The following is an 18,021-nucleotide window of genomic DNA, read 5'->3' as shown; positions in this document are numbered from 1 at the left end:
AATGCCAACTGAAAATCCCTTTTTATATTTGGCACATTGTTATCTGACACTGAATTGAGGTGTCAAGTTTTCCATAAGGATAAATGGGCATTATGTTCTGAGCCACCACTGCCAATTTCCGTTTCAATCATTAATAGAAATGGTATTTTCCTTAGTAACATATCCAGTATTGGAATTTCTTCCATAATTCTACTAGTATTATTAAGCTTAACTCAACCAGTCCACAGAATTTCCCAGCCATCTTAAGTACCTGTTTTGCATATTTACTGTGCAGAATAAGGAAAAATCATAATTATCTCATGGAAAACATTTTTCTTCTTCATAGTGTTTCACCTGACCCCTATTTTTCCCTGACTCTGTGTCATCCAGTAGCTGTGCTTTCTCATCTGGACTTCTCCCACGGTTTGTGAATTAACGAAATAGTCTTTCTTTGTAGAGGCGAAAATCCAAATAGCAATTACTATAAATAACAGCTGGAGTTAACAGCAGCGCTCGGTTAATCTTCCCCTTACAATTGGGTTTCCTGCTTCTTATAACTGCAGCAGATAAATCACCGAAATTTCTCAGTTGGTAGGTTGCTTTCTTCAGGCTCAATTTTTCTGTAAAGGGTCAACAAAAACAACAAAAACCTTTTCAAAAATCGGGCTGTGGCTGCATGGAATATTTTTTAAGTGATCTTTCAAAAACCCTTACTGATCTGTAAAACTTCTGCTTCTAGAAACAACACAAAAATTGGGCAGGAGGGTTATTCCTGAATAAAAGCTTGTCTTTTGTCCTCTCAAAAATGTCCCTCCTTAGCTATAAACTATATAAAACTGGAGGAAATCATGAGTTTTGAGAATTTCAGTTCACACATGCTCAGGAGAAGCTGGCAAAATTACTCTCCTAATAATAGTTCTTCTTTTTTAAAGCTCTCTAAGTGCCAGCCTAACTGGAAGCTCTCCCAACTGCACAGAACCACCAAGTTCATCCTAATAGACGACGCTGTAACGGAAATCAGAAAGTAGAAGCATAAGTAAGTAAATAAAGGATCTGGCAGTCAATGTGATGCCATGCAAGAGGGTAAAAAAATAGCATTTAAGTGTTCCGAATTTTCTACGTGAAGCAATTGGAGTCTGGTCTTGCAGCAGAGCAGAATAATGAGAGTTTCCAAATAGAAATGCATCAGCAACATGTAACAAACATAAAACGGTATAAAAATATCAAAGCACTTGAAAAGAGCAGTGGCTTAATCCAGACATTCAAGTTCCCTCTATCGTTTCGACTTTTGGGAAAGAAGTGTCTCTGCCTCGTCTCCTCACTTGTAAAATGGGTTTAAAAGGGCCCCTCAAGAGGAGTGTTCTTGTGAAGTACCTTCAGCACACGTCAATCCAGAATCTACACAAACGATGCAGCAGGAAATTATAACTGATACCCAAAGCTTGAATTTTTCCTCCACTGCATTAAAATCAGTGCTCTGACACAGTTTAGGTTCTATACAAGCCACGTTCTTCTGGCACATGAATGACTCAACCTTTCATTCGTAATATCATGGAAAGTTTGCTTATTCTACTGTGAACTTTTAAGGAATTTAAATTGGTTTTATTCAGGTGTTTTGTCTTGCCTGCCTGTTGGAAATATTACTCCAACCTTAGAAAACAGTTCGAACTCACAGATTTCCAGGGGGTGGAATTTCTGGTCAGGGATTTAAATATCAATCAGTATCTCTAGACGTAACAGATATCCTCTATAGCACACGTGTTTAAGAACACAAAAATTAAAGATATTCAAGCAATTATGAAATTCCGATTTTCTAACTTCCTTGGTTCATGGGAAGAATACAGAGACATTTTAAAGCTGTATCACTTTGTTCCACACCCACTGGAGAGCTGCTTCTCACGATGGTGATAGATTCCACTTCAACTACATGTCCAGTATCAAACAATCCCTGCGCTCAGCAACATTATATCACCATGCTTGATCTGCTTAACGAGTCCAACTAATTGCTGACGGTAAAGTTCTATGCAGAAGGGAAGCAGGTAAAACTGCTGAAGTAAATTACTGAATTTACTTGCAAGTAAATTCAATCGGAGTCCTGCTAAGAAACCTGGCAAGTTGGTCCTAAAGCATTTGCTGCAGTCCTCGCTGGATACCTAACGCAGCCCAATTAGTAAGAGTATTATAGAAGATTCCAAATCCAAGTCATGTGCGTACTTGGAGACATCACTGAACCCAGAAACGTGTGAGAGAGCAGGCACACACCCCCTGCTGACAGACAAACTCAAGCAGATCTTGCCTCCCCCCCCACAAAAGAGTTTAAAAAGCTCCCACCTCCAGCTGCCCATTCCATTCCTCACTGGAAGGTTCCTGTCCCTCCTCCTCCCTTCCTGGAAATCAAGAGGAAGGAATGTGTGTGGGTATTTCAGGCACCTCACTTCAAAGTCTGGCAATTTAAACTGTTCAGTGAGTTTAAACGAACCTTTTGGACTTCACACACAAAACCGCACCCATTCTGCTGCAGAGACAGACACCTCCTGTTAAAAGTAGTAGCAAACTACGAGGGAACAGTAACTTCAAAATGCACACAGAAGCCGCCCCTTAAGGATATTTAGCTGTAACTTTTGATGGCTTAATGGACTTCAGCTTGAGGTTTGAATTAATACTACCTGAACTTTTGAAACTATTTTGGATCTACACCAGTTTTTTATTTATTTATGTGTGAGACCTTTAAATTATGTCATCAGGATGAGACGATTGTCAATTATTCTAAAGTGAAAAGATTGCTCAAAATAGCGTCTCCGAGTTGCGAGTGTTTTCCTTCACCAATTTGAATTCATTTTATTCTACATTATAGTATGTCTTTTAATTTTTCTTTAATTGTTTAAGTGATTTCTTTTTTTTCTTCACTACAAACTGTTCCTAAAAACAGCGAAACCATCTGTTTCTTTTAACTTTATACCCACTTCCTTCAAACTTTTGCCAGGTTTTCTTCTAGACTAAGTAAAAGCAGTTTCGTTTGTCTCCTTTCTGTGTATATTCTGCTGCCTACGAATGATATCAATAAAAGGAAATTACAAAGTCAATTTCATGGCTTGATAGGGATGAGAAATAAAAGATTATTCTGCAAGAATGTCACTGTATGTTGACTCCCATGGCTAGTGTTTGTATCAGAAAGGTTTCTTCCATCCACTAAAGCCGGAATCAGTTAAATGATCTCATCGTGACAGAGCTACCAAACCATTCTTTTCCGCAAGCCGAGGCACGACAGTCCCTGCCTGGTGCTTTTACAACAGACATAAAAATACTTTGTGATGAAGAACTCGCGATTGACTTAGGGAATGAGGTATAACTAGAGAGAGGTGGGTCAGGAGCACACGGGCTTCTTGCCACTGAATGCAAAGCACACGGAAGTGTAAAAACTTCAGCTGAATCATAGAATGGGTTGGGTTAGAAGGGACCTTAAAGCCCATCCAATTCCACCCCCCTGCCCTGGACAGGGACACCTCCCACCAGACCAGGTTGCTCCAAGCCCCCTCCAACCTGGCCGTGAACCCCTCCAGGGATGGGGCAGCCACAGCTTCTCTGGGCAACCTGGGCCAGGCTCTCACCACCCTCACAGCAAAGAAGTGCTTCCCCACATCTCATCTCCATCTCCCCTCTTTCAGTGTCAAACCCTTCCCCCTCCTCCTATGGCTCCCCTCCCTGATCAAGAGTCCCTCCCCAGCTCTCCTGGAGCCGCTTTCGGGACTGGAAGGGGCTCTAAGGTCTCCCCGGAGCCTTCTCTTCTCCAGGCTGAACCCCCTCAACTCTCTCAGCCTGTCCTCACAGCAGAGGGGCTCCAGCCCTCACAGCATCTCCGTGGCCTCCTCTGGCCCTGCTCCATCAGGTCCATGTCCTTCTGATGTTGGTGGCCACAGAGCTGGACACAGTGCTCCAGGTGGGGTCTCCCCAGAGTGGAGCAGAGGGGCAGAATCCCCCTCCTCGCCCTGCTGGCCACGCTGCTGGGGATGCAGCCCAGGATCACTGATGTATGAGAGGACTTTACCTCACATGGGTTCATGTGCCATGGAATAGGCAACAGCAAATCTGCCAGGAGCCAAAAATGGACTCTGTTAGGCTCCAAAACTAACTCCAAGTATGTTTTGGAGCCACGAATAATTGGTTCCATCTCCAATGAAGCATTCATATGCCACTAGAGGAGACAATCCTATATGAAGTTCATTCTGAAATCAGAAATTTAAAATTCCCTGAGGCTTTCTTGCAATAAGAATAAAGGCAAGTGAAAATTTCTGTTTGCTTACCTTCTTATTCTCCATACTTTGTAGATCCAAAGCAAAAAAAGTGGAGGTGAGAAGAAGGTTAAAAACAAAACCCCTTCAATGCAGCCCAGAAAGACTTCTCTTAGCCACAGCCTTCCCACACCAGTTGTAAAAACAGCCCCCCCAGAAGAGGCACTAACTGAGAGGGGGTGGTTGCAATAGAGACAAAAATTCCCCTAATTGCTCGTGGCCACATTTTGATCTTCACCTGCATACCCAGAACTGCCCAGGAGGCTGTGTTGCTACTGCCTCTTAAAGAGTTAAAATTTCAATAATTAATAAAAGACAAACTCAATAAAGGATTTAGACGTTTATGGGGATATTTAGGAAGTATATACATGGCCCTAGATGAAAAAAGGTTATCTATACAGTCCTCATCTAACTAGCCAAGTGCCAAAGATGCCACAGGGCACCTAAACTTTCACCTGTAAAATTAATTAGAAACTTAAGCCCCAAGAAGGGCGAAGGTGGTACCACCTGGGCTGAAGTAACAGCTCCCCTTCACCTGAGATTCACCAGCCACACAGCCCAAACTGTTCTATCTGCATGTACCTCGTTAGAACCAATCTGACTTGAGCGGAAAAGACAAAGGCCTCACAGCAATCTCTGTGGACAGGCAGTGTCAACACTTGCTATTTTGTTTACAGACGACTAAAGGAATCACTCACTAACCTGAACATCAGAGTAGAAAGATCTCAACCAAAGAAACTGAGCCCTTCTCTTTCAGACTACTCTGATCATCAGCTGCTGACTGGGATCAATCCTGCTGAAGTGACAACACTGTTAAAAAAAAACAAACACATGATTAATAGATCAGAGAGTGCGTAAGAACAGAGTTCCAAAGTAGGATGATTCTGGGAAGAACAGAATAAGGGAGAATTCTACATTTCAGACCTGCTCCCCGTCCCTTATCTCTGCATTTTGTTCAATTAGTTTGTAATGAAAAATTTGGGATCCATTGAGGCTAACACAACTTATTTAGCAGTGACTTCCAACATTAATATTATGCCACTATCCTTTATAAAAAAAAAAAAACAACGAGATTTTATATTTTTCACAGAAGAATTTGGACCCTGCCAGCAGACAGCTATTGTGAATAATGCTCTTCCCTTCTTCCTTCAAAATTGCCTTCTTTGTTTCAAAATTTTTCTCCTCTTTTGATTTTGTAAGATTTTAGTCATTAGAAAGCTACAGAAGGCTTATTTGTTCTGAAACAGTAACAGACCAGTCCTTGAATAAATTACACCATCTGTCTTCTCCTGCATACTGCGCTTTTAAGTGACATTTATTTAAGGATTCTACTAAAATAAATCGAAAACTACATGAGCAACAGCTGTATTTATTCATTTGTTTTAAAAACACATGCTAATTTGACTAAACCTTTTGATTTTGGTCTTCTTCAGGTACTTAACTGCTGCTTTGGAAATGGCATTGCTTTACTCCTGCAAGTTCTACCTTAGCTATTGAAGTTTTGCCCAACTCCAGAGCTCTTTAATGAAAAACTCTAAACAGCAACTCAATTTAAAAGAACAGCAACAGTTTAAAAGAACTAAAAGCAAGACCAAAGGCAATTTGAGCCTTTTGTTTGTAGACACAAGAAAAGAACAGCGTTCACATTTGGAACTATTTTTTTTGATTACAGCAGAGATTTCACAACTTCTGAAATGTTTAGGATCCCCAGTTTGCAGTAAAAGTTTCCCTGTTGTTTCTACGTCTTCCAATACTTTGGGGAAGTAGTTTTCAACAACCATTGCCCAAGGTTTCAGTAACACTTATGTTCCAAACCATAAATCAAAAACCTTGACCTGACAACAATCAATGTTTTGAATAGCAAATCAATACGTAAAATAATAACAAACCAACAAAAACCTTCACAGAGGAAACTCTCTGTATTTCTGGAATTCTTCTGGAATATCAGGAAGGCCAAGGATTACCAAATGTAAACCACCAATGAGTTTATCATCACAAGATTGCTAAAGAGCCTCTCCTCTTGGAGGAGAAATTAAACCTGTGGCTGATTTCATTATGGCAAATGCACAGACATGCAGAAATCAACAGTTCAGTGGTAAACAGAGGTTCCCAACTGCAAGGAACGTCCCCAAAGGGGGACATCCTATGTTTAGTGCTAAAAGGGATGTGCTACAGGTACTTAAGGTTGGTGGAAAAACAGAGCACCAGTACTATCTTTTTACTCTTCCATTCCCTGTCTTAATCTGCAAAGATTTTTCTTCCATGAATCACGGACCTGACTCTCAGTTACAGGGGGTGTGGGGGGGGGAAAGAAAGGGCAAACCATTCCAGAACATGCGTATTTCAGGAAGGCCTGAGAGCCCACCCCTTCTTCTCCCTGTCCTGTCAGTCACCAGGAGGCATTGGAATCTTCAGGCTGGGAAGATAACTATAACTGAACCACTGCTGACACCTCTTGTCCGTCCGGAGAAATCCACGTTGATCAGGCCGGTGTACTTAATGCAGTGAAATATGGGGGGAGAAAAGCCAATATGCAGGCTCTCTCTCCCCCCTGGTTCTCAGACCGGTGATGCTGCAGGTATATGGAGCAGGAATGGGGACCAAGACGGGATGAGGAAGAGGATGAGGATGAGGAGCTGGGACCCTGTTGGAGCGGGGCCAGAGGAGGCCACGGAGATGCTGGGAGGGCTGGAGCCCCTCTGCTGTGAGGAGAGGCTGAGAGAGTTGGGGGGGTTCAGCCTGGAGAAGAGAAGGCTCCGGGGAGACCTTCATGCCCCTTCCAGTCCCTAAAGGGGCTCCAGAAGAGCTGGGGAGGGACTCTTGATCAGGGAGGGGAGCCATAGGAGGAGGGTGAACAGTTTTAAACCGAAAGAGGGGAGATTGAGGTGAGATCTCAGGGAGAGATTTTCTCCTGTGAGGGTGGTGAGAGCCTGGCCCAGGTTGCCCAGAGAAGCTGTGGTTGCCCCATCCCTGGAGGGGTTCAAGGCCAGGTTGGAGGGGACTTTAAGCAACCTGGTCTGGTGGGAGGTGTCCCTGCCCAGGGCAGGGGGTGGAACTGGATGACTTTTAAGGTCCCTTCCAACCCAAACCAATGAAGGAACTAGGACAAGCACCTATATTGTCAGCATTAACGGTGAGAGCCCTAAAGAGCACCCCCAACCCCGGGTACCGCTCCCAGGGGATGCGGACGCGCTGCTCCGAGGACACACGGCGGCTTGGGATAGCCCCACAACCAGACCGCTCCCTGAGGGAAGCCCCCCCGTTACCCCCTCCCCGCCATCTCGCGTCTGACGGGAGCGGGAGGGGCCGCCTCCCCTGCGCGTGCGCAGAGCAAAGGAGGTGCGGCCTCACCAAGGCCACGCCCAGACGGGGCGGGGCCACGCCCCTTCCTCCGCGGCCCCAGCGCAGCCGCCGCCGCTGCCCGTTTTCCCGCCGCGTCCCTGCCGGAGCCGCCCCATCCCGTCCCGTTCTCCCCCCACCCCGGTCCCTTCCATCCCCTGCGAGCAGCGGCCGGGCCCAGCGGGGAGATGAACACGGTGCTGTCCCGGGCCAACTCCCTCTTCGCCTTCTGCCTGAGCGTGATGGCGGCCCTCACCTTCGGCTGCTTCATCACCACCGCCTTCAAGGAGCGGAGCGTGCCCGTCCGCATCGCCGTCTCTCGGGTCACGCTGTGAGTGCGGGCGGCAGGCAGGAAGGGAGGGATGGGTGGGTGGTGGGGGGCGAGGGAAGGCCCGGGAAGGTCCCCGTCTCCGCTCTTGCCGTCGGCCGGGGCCTTGGCGGTCCCCGCCTCCCGGCCGCTCCCCGCCGGGGCCAATGCGGGAGCCCCACGACGGCCTCCGCCGCCTCAGGGCCCGGCCGGGCGGGAGCAGGGGCGGCCCCTCCCGCCGTGGGCCTTCGGCGGCTGCTTCTGGCCCTTCAGCGCGGGGGGGGGGTGGGGGGGTGTCGCTGATAGGAAAATGAGCTGTTTTAACCCACTAATGGGTTTTTTTTATTTAGTTCGCGTTTTGGCCGAGTTGGCGAGATAAAGCAGCTCATGGAGCCTTGGAGCAGCACATGATGTGTGACAGGAGCGGGGCCCCCCTCACGACAGGAAAGACAGGAAAGGTGCTGGAGCGTGTCCAGAGAAGGGCCACGGAGCTGGTGAGGGGTCTGGAGCACAAGTCTTGTGAGGAGCGGCTGAGGGAGCTGGGGGTGTTCAGCCTGGAGAAAAGGAGGCTGAGGGGAGACCTTCTCGCTCTCTACAACTCCCTGAAAGGAGGGTGTAGCCGGGGGGGGTCGGTCATTCCCAAGGAACAGGTGATGGGACAAGAGGAAACGGCCTCAAGTTGCTCTAGGGGAGGTTTAGGATGGATATCAGGAAAAACTTCTTCACTGAAAGGGTTGTCAAGCCTTGGAAGAGGCTGCCCAGGGAAGTGGTGGAGTCACCATCCCTGGAGGTGTTTAAAAGCCGAGCGGACGTGGTGCTGAGGGACATATCTCCAGTAGTTGAGGCACCATCCCTGGAGATATTCAAAAGATGAGTTGACATGGTGCTTGGGAGTATGGTTTAGTGTTGGTGGAGTTTTTTTTGTTTGTTTGTTTTTTTGTTTTAAGGTTGGACTAGATGATCTTAAAGGTCCCTTCCAACCTAGGCGATTCTGTGACATGGGTTAGTGGTTGCTTTGTCAGTGTTTGGTTAGTGGTTGGACTTGATGATCTTAAAGGTCTCCTCTAAACAAAATGATTCTATGATTATATGAAAGGGGAGGTGAAGGCAAATAAAGAGTGCTATCACCTCTTGGATTGGTTTAATATCTCAGGAAAATAAGCCCTGTGTTTAGGCTAGATTGAGGATTGCAAATAGCATAAAGCCAGTGTAAAAACATGTTTTTGGGTGTTCTGGTGAGCTTGATGCATATGACGTTGTTGGAGCGGGGCCAGAGGAGGCCACGGAGATGCTGGGAGGGCTGGAGCCCCTCTGCTGTGAGGACAGGCTGAGAGAGTTGGGGGGGTTTCAGCCTGGAGAAGAGAAGGCTCCGGGGAGACCTTAGAGCCCCTTCCAGTCCCTGAAGGGGCTCCAGGAAAGCTGGGGAGGGACTCTTGATCAGGGAGGGGAGCCATAGGAGGAGGGGAAGGGTTTGACACTGAAGGAGGGGAGATTGAGCTGAGATCTGGGGAAGAACTTCTTTGCTGTGAGGGTGGTGAGAGCCTGGCCCAGGTTGCCCAGAGAAGCTGTGGCTGCCCCATCCCTGGAGGGGTTCAAGACTACGTTGGAGGGGGCTTTGAGCAACCTGGTCTGGTAGGAGATGTCCCTGCTCTTTGTGGGAGGGGTTGGACTAGATGGCCTTTAAAGGTTCCCTTTCAAACCCAAACCATTCTATGATTATAGCATACTAATGGCTAAAAGGTGGCTACAAAGAAGACGGAGACTCTGTTTTTACAAGGAGTCACATGGAAAGGATGGGGGATGATGGGTTCAAGTTATTCCAAGGGAGATTCCGATTGTACACAACAGTAAAATTTTTCACACTGAGAGCGATCAGCCATTGGAATAATCTCCCCAGGGACGTGGTGGAATCCCCAATATTGGACACTTAAGATTCAGCCAGACAGGGTCCTAGGCCATTTTGTCCAGATTGGCTTTTGCCAAGAAAGGCTGAGCCAGCTGATCCTTGAGGTCCCTTCCAGCCTGAGATTCTCTGATTCTAATTTGGATATATTTGTAGTGTTGTGCCCATCCCTCCCATGATGCAGAGATCTGGTGTTAAGGAGAGGTGTTATACCTTAGCTGCTTTTCTTGAACTTCTCAGAAGTTCTGCACACCTCGTTACTCCACCAGATTGACAGTGATTGAGAAATTAAGTCAAGTGCTTGATAGGGCTTACGACTTAAAAAGATGTTGCTTTTTGCAAAGGGATGGAAATTCATAACAAGGCTCAAATTGGGAAGTTTTGGTGTTTTTCTTAATTACTGTCTCCAAAAGTGTGGGATAAATTTAAGAAGTATGTACTTACTTACTTAAGAAGTTCATAACTCATCAAATCGTTGTTACTTGAGGTATTAAGGTTCATAGCTGATTCTCAACCTGCTTATGCTGTTGCTCTTCGTAGAGGGCAAGTTTGGTCAGTTGATAAGGTTTGTGAATACGTATGAAAATATCTGTTTTCTCTATTATTTTCCAGTTTCTTTTTCTAATGTGGTTTAATGTCAGATATATCCTCCAAATGTGGGTTTGTAATAAAGTCTTCTAAAATGCTGTGATTTTTCCACAATGTAGAAGAAAATAAGCATTTTCTTTTTACTGATGCTTACGGACATTCCAGGGAGAAATCTTGTGTAAGTTGTGTGAACTACAAATACAAACTCTGTTTTACCAGAATGGATGGAGTGTCTTATACGAGACTGAGCACTAGAGGCTTTTATTTATGGAAAGTTGAGAAATAATACTGAAAATGGTTGCCAGCAGACAGTTATGCTGCCGGTGTTCCAATCAGCTTTATATATTTTGGGGATGGCTAACATGTTTTATTAAAATGAAACGTCGTGCGGTTTCGGTACAGATAGATACAGGTTTTGTTTTTTTCAACAGGAAGAAGTCTATAGGCTATTTTTATAACTCGGAGTACTGTGGTGGCAAGGCCTGTCATTCAAAACTGGGGCGCCATAATTTCTGGAAGGCAGATTTTATTTTGTAATGTTGTTTAGGTTTTAGCCAGAAGCATTTGAAAGAAAGTACAGAAAATGGATAAGGGAAATAAGTAATAAGAATTAATAATTTCTGTAACGCATGGAAAAGAAATAATGAGAAAGGATAATCTTCTGTTTTCTTTTGTCTTAGAAAAAATGTAGAAGACTTCACTGGACCTAGAGAAAGAAGTGACCTGGGATTCGTCACGTTTGACATCACTGCAGATATCCTTAATGGAAAAAATGGTTTGCGAACGTTGTGAAATGAGAACATCTTGACATCTGTTTTTGTTACCTTATAATCTTTGGATATTCAGGACTTGAGGGAAAAGTAACAATTTGTCTTAAAATATAAGTTTAAAGCAGTGGAAAGTATTTGGAATAGCTGTTCTGTCTGCAGTAGATGATAAGAACAAGTTGTTTTCTCTCTTTCTTTTTAATGCCTGTGTTTAAAACCAGGCTCTGTAGTGAAGCGCACTGTATCTAATAACAGGAAGTGCAGTTTAACATCTGGATAGTATTACCATTCAATGATGTTTGTATTGGTGGCTTGGGGGGTTAATTAATTGTAGGGTTTACGTAACATACTATTTTGACTGTCGTACTGAATCTAGCAACTCCAAGGCACTTTCCAAACTCATTTTGTTGTGAGGCTTTCACAGTTCTGGCCACGTAATACTTGCATACAAGTACCTGTCTTCCTTTAAAAATAAAAAGACATTTTAATACTTCACTTCCTTAGATGTTAAACTATCAAATCTTTAACATTGAATAGTATGGAATATATTGGGAAGCATATGAGGTACTACAAAATCTGTCACATTACTTCTTGGCCTCTTACTGCTACCTTTTTTGTGACTTCTCCTTTGTGTTTCTCTGTTGTTTGGCTTCTATTGGGGAAGGAGGATTGTGTGTGGGTGTTTCTGTTTGGTTTTGGTAGGTTTTTTGATGCTAGAAGGGAATCGTTCTTAGGGTTTAGGGTCTTGATATTAAAAAAAAAAAAAATCGGTGTTTTTCTGCAGAAGTTGGTACCAAATCTGAGGCATTGTGCTTTACCTCGGGTGATTACTCTAAGCCCTGCTTTGCAGCTGGGCTGAGATTCCTGGGGTTTTTCCCAGTCTGCTGGTTTTTGTCACCGTGTTAGGCAGGACGTTGATTACCCCTGTGTTTCAGTTCTCCTGTTCTGGAGAATACTACATTGTGTAAGCAAACCAAACAAAATGCAAATCGTGAACACTGGATAAAACAGGCTAATTGGATTTTTGCAGGTGTGTGTTGCACAGGAATAAGAGGGAATTTTTTTTATCAGCTGGGAGCAGGAGAGGTGAACTCCAAAGTCTGAGTTTTACCTCTGAAATGCTTATATATATTAAAATCAGAGACTAAAATTCTAAAGTAGATTAATTGAATTGTACGCAGTGTGTATCGGGGGAGGCAGAGCAAGGCAGGACAGGACCTCTGAAAGAAATGTCTGCGGTATGTGGACATAAAGATTCCATGCTTTAATGACTTAATAGTACCAGTAGTTTAAGATACTATTTTTTTATAAAGACTCTGATTTAATCTCTCTTGCCTGTCATAGGTAAACCTTGCAGTGTGTAGAGCTGTAAAATACAACTTTCTTGTAGGTTAGTTTGGGGGTTTTTTTGACAAAATTTGTAAAGAGATGTGGGTTCTCTTAACTAACGGAAACAAGCTGTTAGTTCTAGGAAGAACTAAACAAAATGACAGAAAAAGAAAGCAGGGAAGGGAAAGGGGAGGAGACAGTTTGCACACACTCTTTTTAGTGTACTTAATTTTAACTTTAGCAAGCATTAAGAAATCCTACAAAGGAGATTTTCAGAATCTTGTTTGTTGTTTTGAGTTGGATGATGAAAAATCTTCAAGTAAAATAGCTGCAGGTATTCTTGCAGCAACATCAATAAAGCATTTAATTCTTTCCTTTCTTGCCTTATGTATTAGTGGCTTAAAACCACGATTCAGTCTTGGGATGAGTGGAACAAGATAGAACAGATTTCGAGGCTGGTTGGGGAATCTGTTTAATTATTCTTTGAGATGGTGGTAAGTAGAATAAAAAAAGGTTTGGGAAAATGAAAGTTTACAGCTAATCTTTATTGAGAGTTAAAAGGTCTTTTCCCTAGCAGTTACATACGGAGCATTTTATTGCTAAATCAACAGATAAGTATTCAGAATATCAGCTTTATTATTCGGACAGTCTCAAATGACAGTCATCAGTTCTTTACTGTTAATCAAAAACCTGAGTAGTTTTGTTCCAGTCTAATAAGCTGTCTTTCTTTGTAGTAAGTAGGTAATTAAATCTGCTAATTACTGTTGTCTCTTCCAATGTGAAATACGAACTTCTCTAACATGGGTATTACAGGCTCTTTCAACTCTCCACTAATTTTGTATTTATATACTGTTTAATGCTGTTGTATCTCAATCCACAGTTGGATACCAGGGTTCTTTGGTCGTATAAATAATAACTTTGAAGATATTTACTGAAGAATTCTGTCTTGCCTTTTATATTTAAGGTTTTACAATGGATTGTCTGGAGGCAGCTTATGGTTACTAGCTTGCAGTGTCAAATATAGAACTCTTAAATTATTGGAGGAAATAGCTGTTAGATTTCGTAAAATATTAAAACCCAAAACCTGTTGCTTTAGTTTGATTAAAATACATGTTGGGAGTCCTGGAAGTGCTTTGATTTATAGGTGAGGTGTGTTGAAAGGTAAGAGCTCACTGTAATTACTGTAATCTATTTAGATCTAGTAAAAATAAAGCAAGGTTATGAAAGTACAAGATGGTATTTTTCTTAACTCGCATACATCTGCAGAGTATATTTGACTGGAATGTTAAACAATTGTTTCTATATTTGTCTGCAGAATATTCAACGAAAAACAATGTAAGTATCAAAAAGAAAGTCGCAGCAATTACCCGTTTTGTACCATGGCTATTTTTAACATTCTGAAGTTCTGCTGGGAAGAGTTAAGGCACCAGCATTTCCTACTACCTTGGGCTGTTTTCCCTGGCTTTCGTGGTGGTTATTTTCGTGACAGTTTTCTGCAGGGTGGGAAGTTCACCCTGATGAAACCCAACCTGGTGCCCAGCAGAGCAGGAGAAAAGTAACATCTTGTTGTTAAATTACAAGAGTGGACTGGAAATGAAGTTTTTTCACTTATTTGCTCCGTCTATTTTACTTTTCCCTAACATTCTGCTGCTGACTGCTGTTAGAAACAAGATACAGTGGCCTCTGCTCTGGCCAGGTGTGGTGGGTATTTTCTTCACAGTTTGCCAGTTATTACCAGTAACTACCAGTTACTGTAGCCCCATAAATACATTTATGTGATCTTTTCATACTTCTCAAAATAATTGGCTTTGCTTCATCCTTTAAATTGGTTCCTGCTGATATTTTGCTTTGGATAGCTGAGGGCTTCTTTCACTGATCTGATGGGAGCTGTGAGGAACAGCATCTGGAAAAATTATTTAATAAAACACCGTGGTACCACTGAATTCTAGTTTAAGCTGCTGCGGCCGCAGTGCGAGGATCTAGTGAGGGCCTGGGTTTTTTCTTAACTTGCTGCACAAAACTGTCTCTCTACTTCCCTTTTTTTTTTTTTTAAAAGTACCTTAGTTGTTATTTTCACATGCTGGTGGATATTGTGCTTGTACTAAAATAGTTTTTAGCGTTCTTTATTAGGGTCTGGGACTTGTTTCATCTTTTAATTTATTTTTTATTCATGTAAATCACTAGTTCTCACAAATATTGAGAAATATTTTTTCTCAATTGTTCTCTAAGGTACTAAACAAGACTGTTGAGCACCTAACTACTTAAAACAACAGTATAAAATTTCAAATATTTAAGGATTTGGGATCGGTCTTTTGAATATTTTATACAATTCTTGGGATTATGCTTGCAATTCGAGTAGTTTTTTTCCATTAAATTTTGAAAAAATGCTAAATAGTTAGGTGGTTTCATGACAGCCCAATTTTAAGCCCTTTATTTGAAACGACGTTTGAATACCACTTTTAAAAGCGACTTACCTTTGCAATTCAAAAGGAAAACCCATCATACTTTGTCTTTGAAAGCTTACGACTATTTTAAATGACTTTCTTGTGTTTCATTGAGCTGTTCTTTGTTGTTTCCATTTATTCTGTGCTGCACTTTGGTGTGTGGTCGTACGAGTTTCCCCCCCTCCTCTGTAAAGCATTATTTTGTTAAATTAATTATGGATTGCAAGCATGTACTTCAACTCCAGGGTTTTTAGATGAAGAATGCTATGAAATTCCAGTCGCTGAAAAAAATCATGTCAGGTACCTTGCTGACTTGGTTACGATTATATTTTTAGGCTCTAAATCAGGTGGTGCTTTGGGACAAGATCATGTTGAGAGGAGATAACCCTCGGCTGCTCTTGAAAGACATGAAGTCAAAGTACTTCTTCTTTGATGATGGAAATGGTCTCAAGTAAGTAAATCCTTTTTTTAAATAATAATAATTATTATTATTATTAATGATACCTTGATTTACTTGCATGTATTGTATTTTAAATGTGTTTTTGTTGCTATGTTACTTCATGAAGTAACTACATAAAATTAAGAAGTCATTCGTTTCCGGATCAGGAAAACAATTTGTGTCCTACTTTTATTAATAATTATGAATTGAAGTACTTGTGCTGATAGCCTTCATTGCTTTTTGCAGGGGGAACAGAAACGTGACTCTGACTCTCTCCTGGAATGTTGTACCAAATGCTGGGATTCTACCTCTTGTAACAGGATCAGGACATGTATCTGTACCTTTCCCAGATACCTATGAAACAACAAAAAGTTATTAAATTATAATGCTGAACCCTAAGCAAGATATTTTTATACTTGTATATTGTGAATAAATTTTATTGCGGTTTCTTCTCACCTCCCATGCAACCCTTCAGAGAAAGGTACTTGATTTCCTCAGGTCTAACGGCATAGGAAAAGGAAATGAAAGTTCAGCGTTTGTTTTGGGGTTTTTTTTGTTTAAAATATGACATTGAAGCTGAAACTTAAGGGAAAGGTAAATTGCAGAGTAATGGTTTTGGGGGGGAAACTGAGGAATTTTTTTTTTTCTTTCTTTCTCCTGGCTATTTGGGTATAGGTCTCCCATTTCTTTTAAATAAACATTTTTAAACCAGAAGATAGTCTTGCTGTGGTTTTTTTCTTTTCAGGTGCTGTGATAGTGTGTAGAACTCAAATACACCTTCTGGAGTCAGATTCTCTGAGGGCCTGAAGGAAATGGCTATTCTAATTTCCACTATTTTGCTAAATTCGTGCTTAAGAGTAAGGTAAGGTGGGGCCTCTCGGGAGCTGCCAGCAGCTCCTTTAGAAACTGATAGGCTATTGTCCATCAGCCAGCCTGCACATCTCAGTTTTTTTAATACGTTTTTGGGGAAAAAAATAATAGGAAAAGTAATGAGAACCGCAGTGTGGCAAACCTTTCAGAAGAAGAGATGGAAGAAGAGGTTTTGGAGCAGAGTCTCCCCCTCTGTTGGGAGGTCACTGAAGGGCTGGTGGATTTTGAGGACACCAACTTGCTTTTTCAAAAGGGCTCTTTTATATTCATATATTAATTCATAAATATTTATAATATTTATGAATTTTCCCCTAAGTGACCCCTCAGTACCTTCTCCGTGTTGACGTGTCAATCAAAAAGCTGTTGAAAAAACTTCCAAAAAGTTTAAGTGTGAAAACTAAAAGGAAATACTTCCATGGGAATATTTTAGGACAGTCTTTCATCCGTATCCAAACTGGTTCAGGAATCAAGGAGGGAAATTCCTCAGCTGGAAATCCTTGTAAAGCCTTTCAGAAAGTAAAGTGACTCCAGTATTTTGTTGTGACAATTCTCAAACTGTTGATAAAAAGAGTGCTCTTTTATGGAAACAAATGGCGTTGATTTCCTCTTGTCTCTTCTGACACCTGTAACGGAAAGAAATGTTATTATTGCTGGTGGCTGATTGTTCTCTTGGATGTGCTACTGACTAAATAATGATGTTTTTTGTAGGGATGTGTACAAAAAAAACTCTATTCCCTGGCACCTGCTGTACTTAATGGGAAAAGGCTTCAGACCCCTTTGCAGGAAATTGGAACTGCAGACACTTCCAGGTAGTGATTTCTTGAGGTTCGGAGGCAGGAATTCTGGTCTAAGGGCTGAAAAATGCAAACTCTTAACATAGCTGGGTTTGTCTTTGCTTCTGGGAGCACAGAAAAACCCCGGGAAGAGAAAAATAACACTTAAAAATCTGTGTTTACAGCTTGTGTACAGTTTTATGTATGGATTAGCACTGTAGATACTGAGAATAGACATTGAGAAAATACATTACTTCTAAATATTGGGGTTTTATTCTTTTAATAAGTTTCTTCTGGCCAACGAAATTGAAGTTAGCTATTGTATTGCTTAGCAGCCAGATTGGAGTAGAGCTCCTGCGTTATTTTTGGATTTCAGATGTTGAAAATGTTCTGCTTCTGAAAATTATTTCAGAGGAGGTTTGACAGGAGCAGTTCTGTAAAACGAAAGCTATTTACATTGAAAATTCAGGTATTGGAGGAGCAATCTTTCTCCAAATTTGTGTCAGAAAATACATAGAAAGTAACTATTTCTAAGTCTTCGGTATTTAAGGAATGTTCTGGTTTATTTGGCAGCTTTATTTTGGAAGAAAATTGAGATTTTTTCCATTAAGAAGAGTTTTAAAACAGTTTTTAAAGCATCTTAGACTGTTCACGCACACAAACAAGCAATCGGGCACATATTCTTTAGCATGAAGTGCTCCTTTCCGAGCACACAGATAAATCCTTGTATTACGCTATTCACATCAGGTATATTTTTAATAAAATAAAAAAAATCTATAATTTAGCTTGAACAAGCCAAACTGCTGCTGGATCTTTCCCCTCCACTGCTTCCCTGGGACCATTTCTGTGAACCCATACGTTCCTGAAGTGATGAGGCATGAGTAAAGACAAGATAAGCATTCCGTGGTTAAATTCTCTTTTTCCCTTAGTATTATGTTGCAGTAATAATTCCTTTTATGTAAGTAGTTACTTAGTTTACCCACTAATTGTTCTT

At 42.0% G+C, this 18,021-nt stretch overlaps 2 protein-coding genes across 4 annotated transcripts in view; one reads left to right on the top strand and one right to left on the bottom strand.

The window, feature by feature from the left end:
• The window catches only part of ASB5 (ankyrin repeat and SOCS box containing 5), a 38,317-nt gene extending 30,237 nt beyond the window's left edge, over positions 1 to 8,080 (bottom strand). The window contains exons 1-2 of one of the 3 annotated variants that reach the window (XM_074155211.1): positions 7,864 to 8,080; positions 4,971 to 5,078 (exon numbers count right to left, since the gene is read on the bottom strand). The gene's annotated coding sequence lies outside the window, so the exon portion shown is untranslated. The remainder of the gene's footprint in view (positions 1 to 4,970; positions 5,079 to 7,863) is intronic. The other 2 variants (XM_074155214.1, XM_074155212.1) reach the window with 2 other exon arrangements.
• On the top strand, positions 7,635 to 16,094 carry SPCS3 (signal peptidase complex subunit 3). The gene is made up of 5 exons (XM_074155215.1): positions 7,635 to 7,938; positions 11,086 to 11,159; positions 13,760 to 13,836; positions 15,281 to 15,396; positions 15,631 to 16,094. The coding sequence occupies exons 1-5, from the start codon at positions 7,796 to 7,798 to the stop codon at positions 15,761 to 15,763; spliced, it is 543 nt and encodes a 180-aa protein (XP_074011316.1). The 5' UTR covers positions 7,635 to 7,795; the 3' UTR covers positions 15,764 to 16,094.
• Positions 16,095 to 18,021: the final 1,927 nt, after the last annotated feature.

This window comes from Numenius arquata, chromosome 10 (genome assembly GCF_964106895.1).
Source record: "Numenius arquata chromosome 10, bNumArq3.hap1.1, whole genome shotgun sequence".
Taxonomy (NCBI): Eukaryota; Metazoa; Chordata; class Aves; order Charadriiformes; family Scolopacidae; genus Numenius; species Numenius arquata.
The sequence above is the reverse complement of the archived record's forward strand: the minus strand, read 5'-3'. Positions and strand labels throughout refer to the sequence as shown.

Coding starts and splice junctions, on each gene's coding strand:
- SPCS3 (XM_074155215.1), top strand. CDS start 7,796: ATGAACACGGTGCTGTCCCGGGCCAACTCCCTCTTCGCCTTCTGCCTG. Junction 7,939..11,085: donor GCCGTCTCTCGGGTCACGCT/GTGAGTGCGGGC, acceptor CTTTTGTCTTAG/AAAAAATGTAGAAGACTTCA. Junction 15,397..15,630: donor GATGATGGAAATGGTCTCAA/GTAAGTAAATCC, acceptor TGCTTTTTGCAG/GGGGAACAGAAACGTGACTC.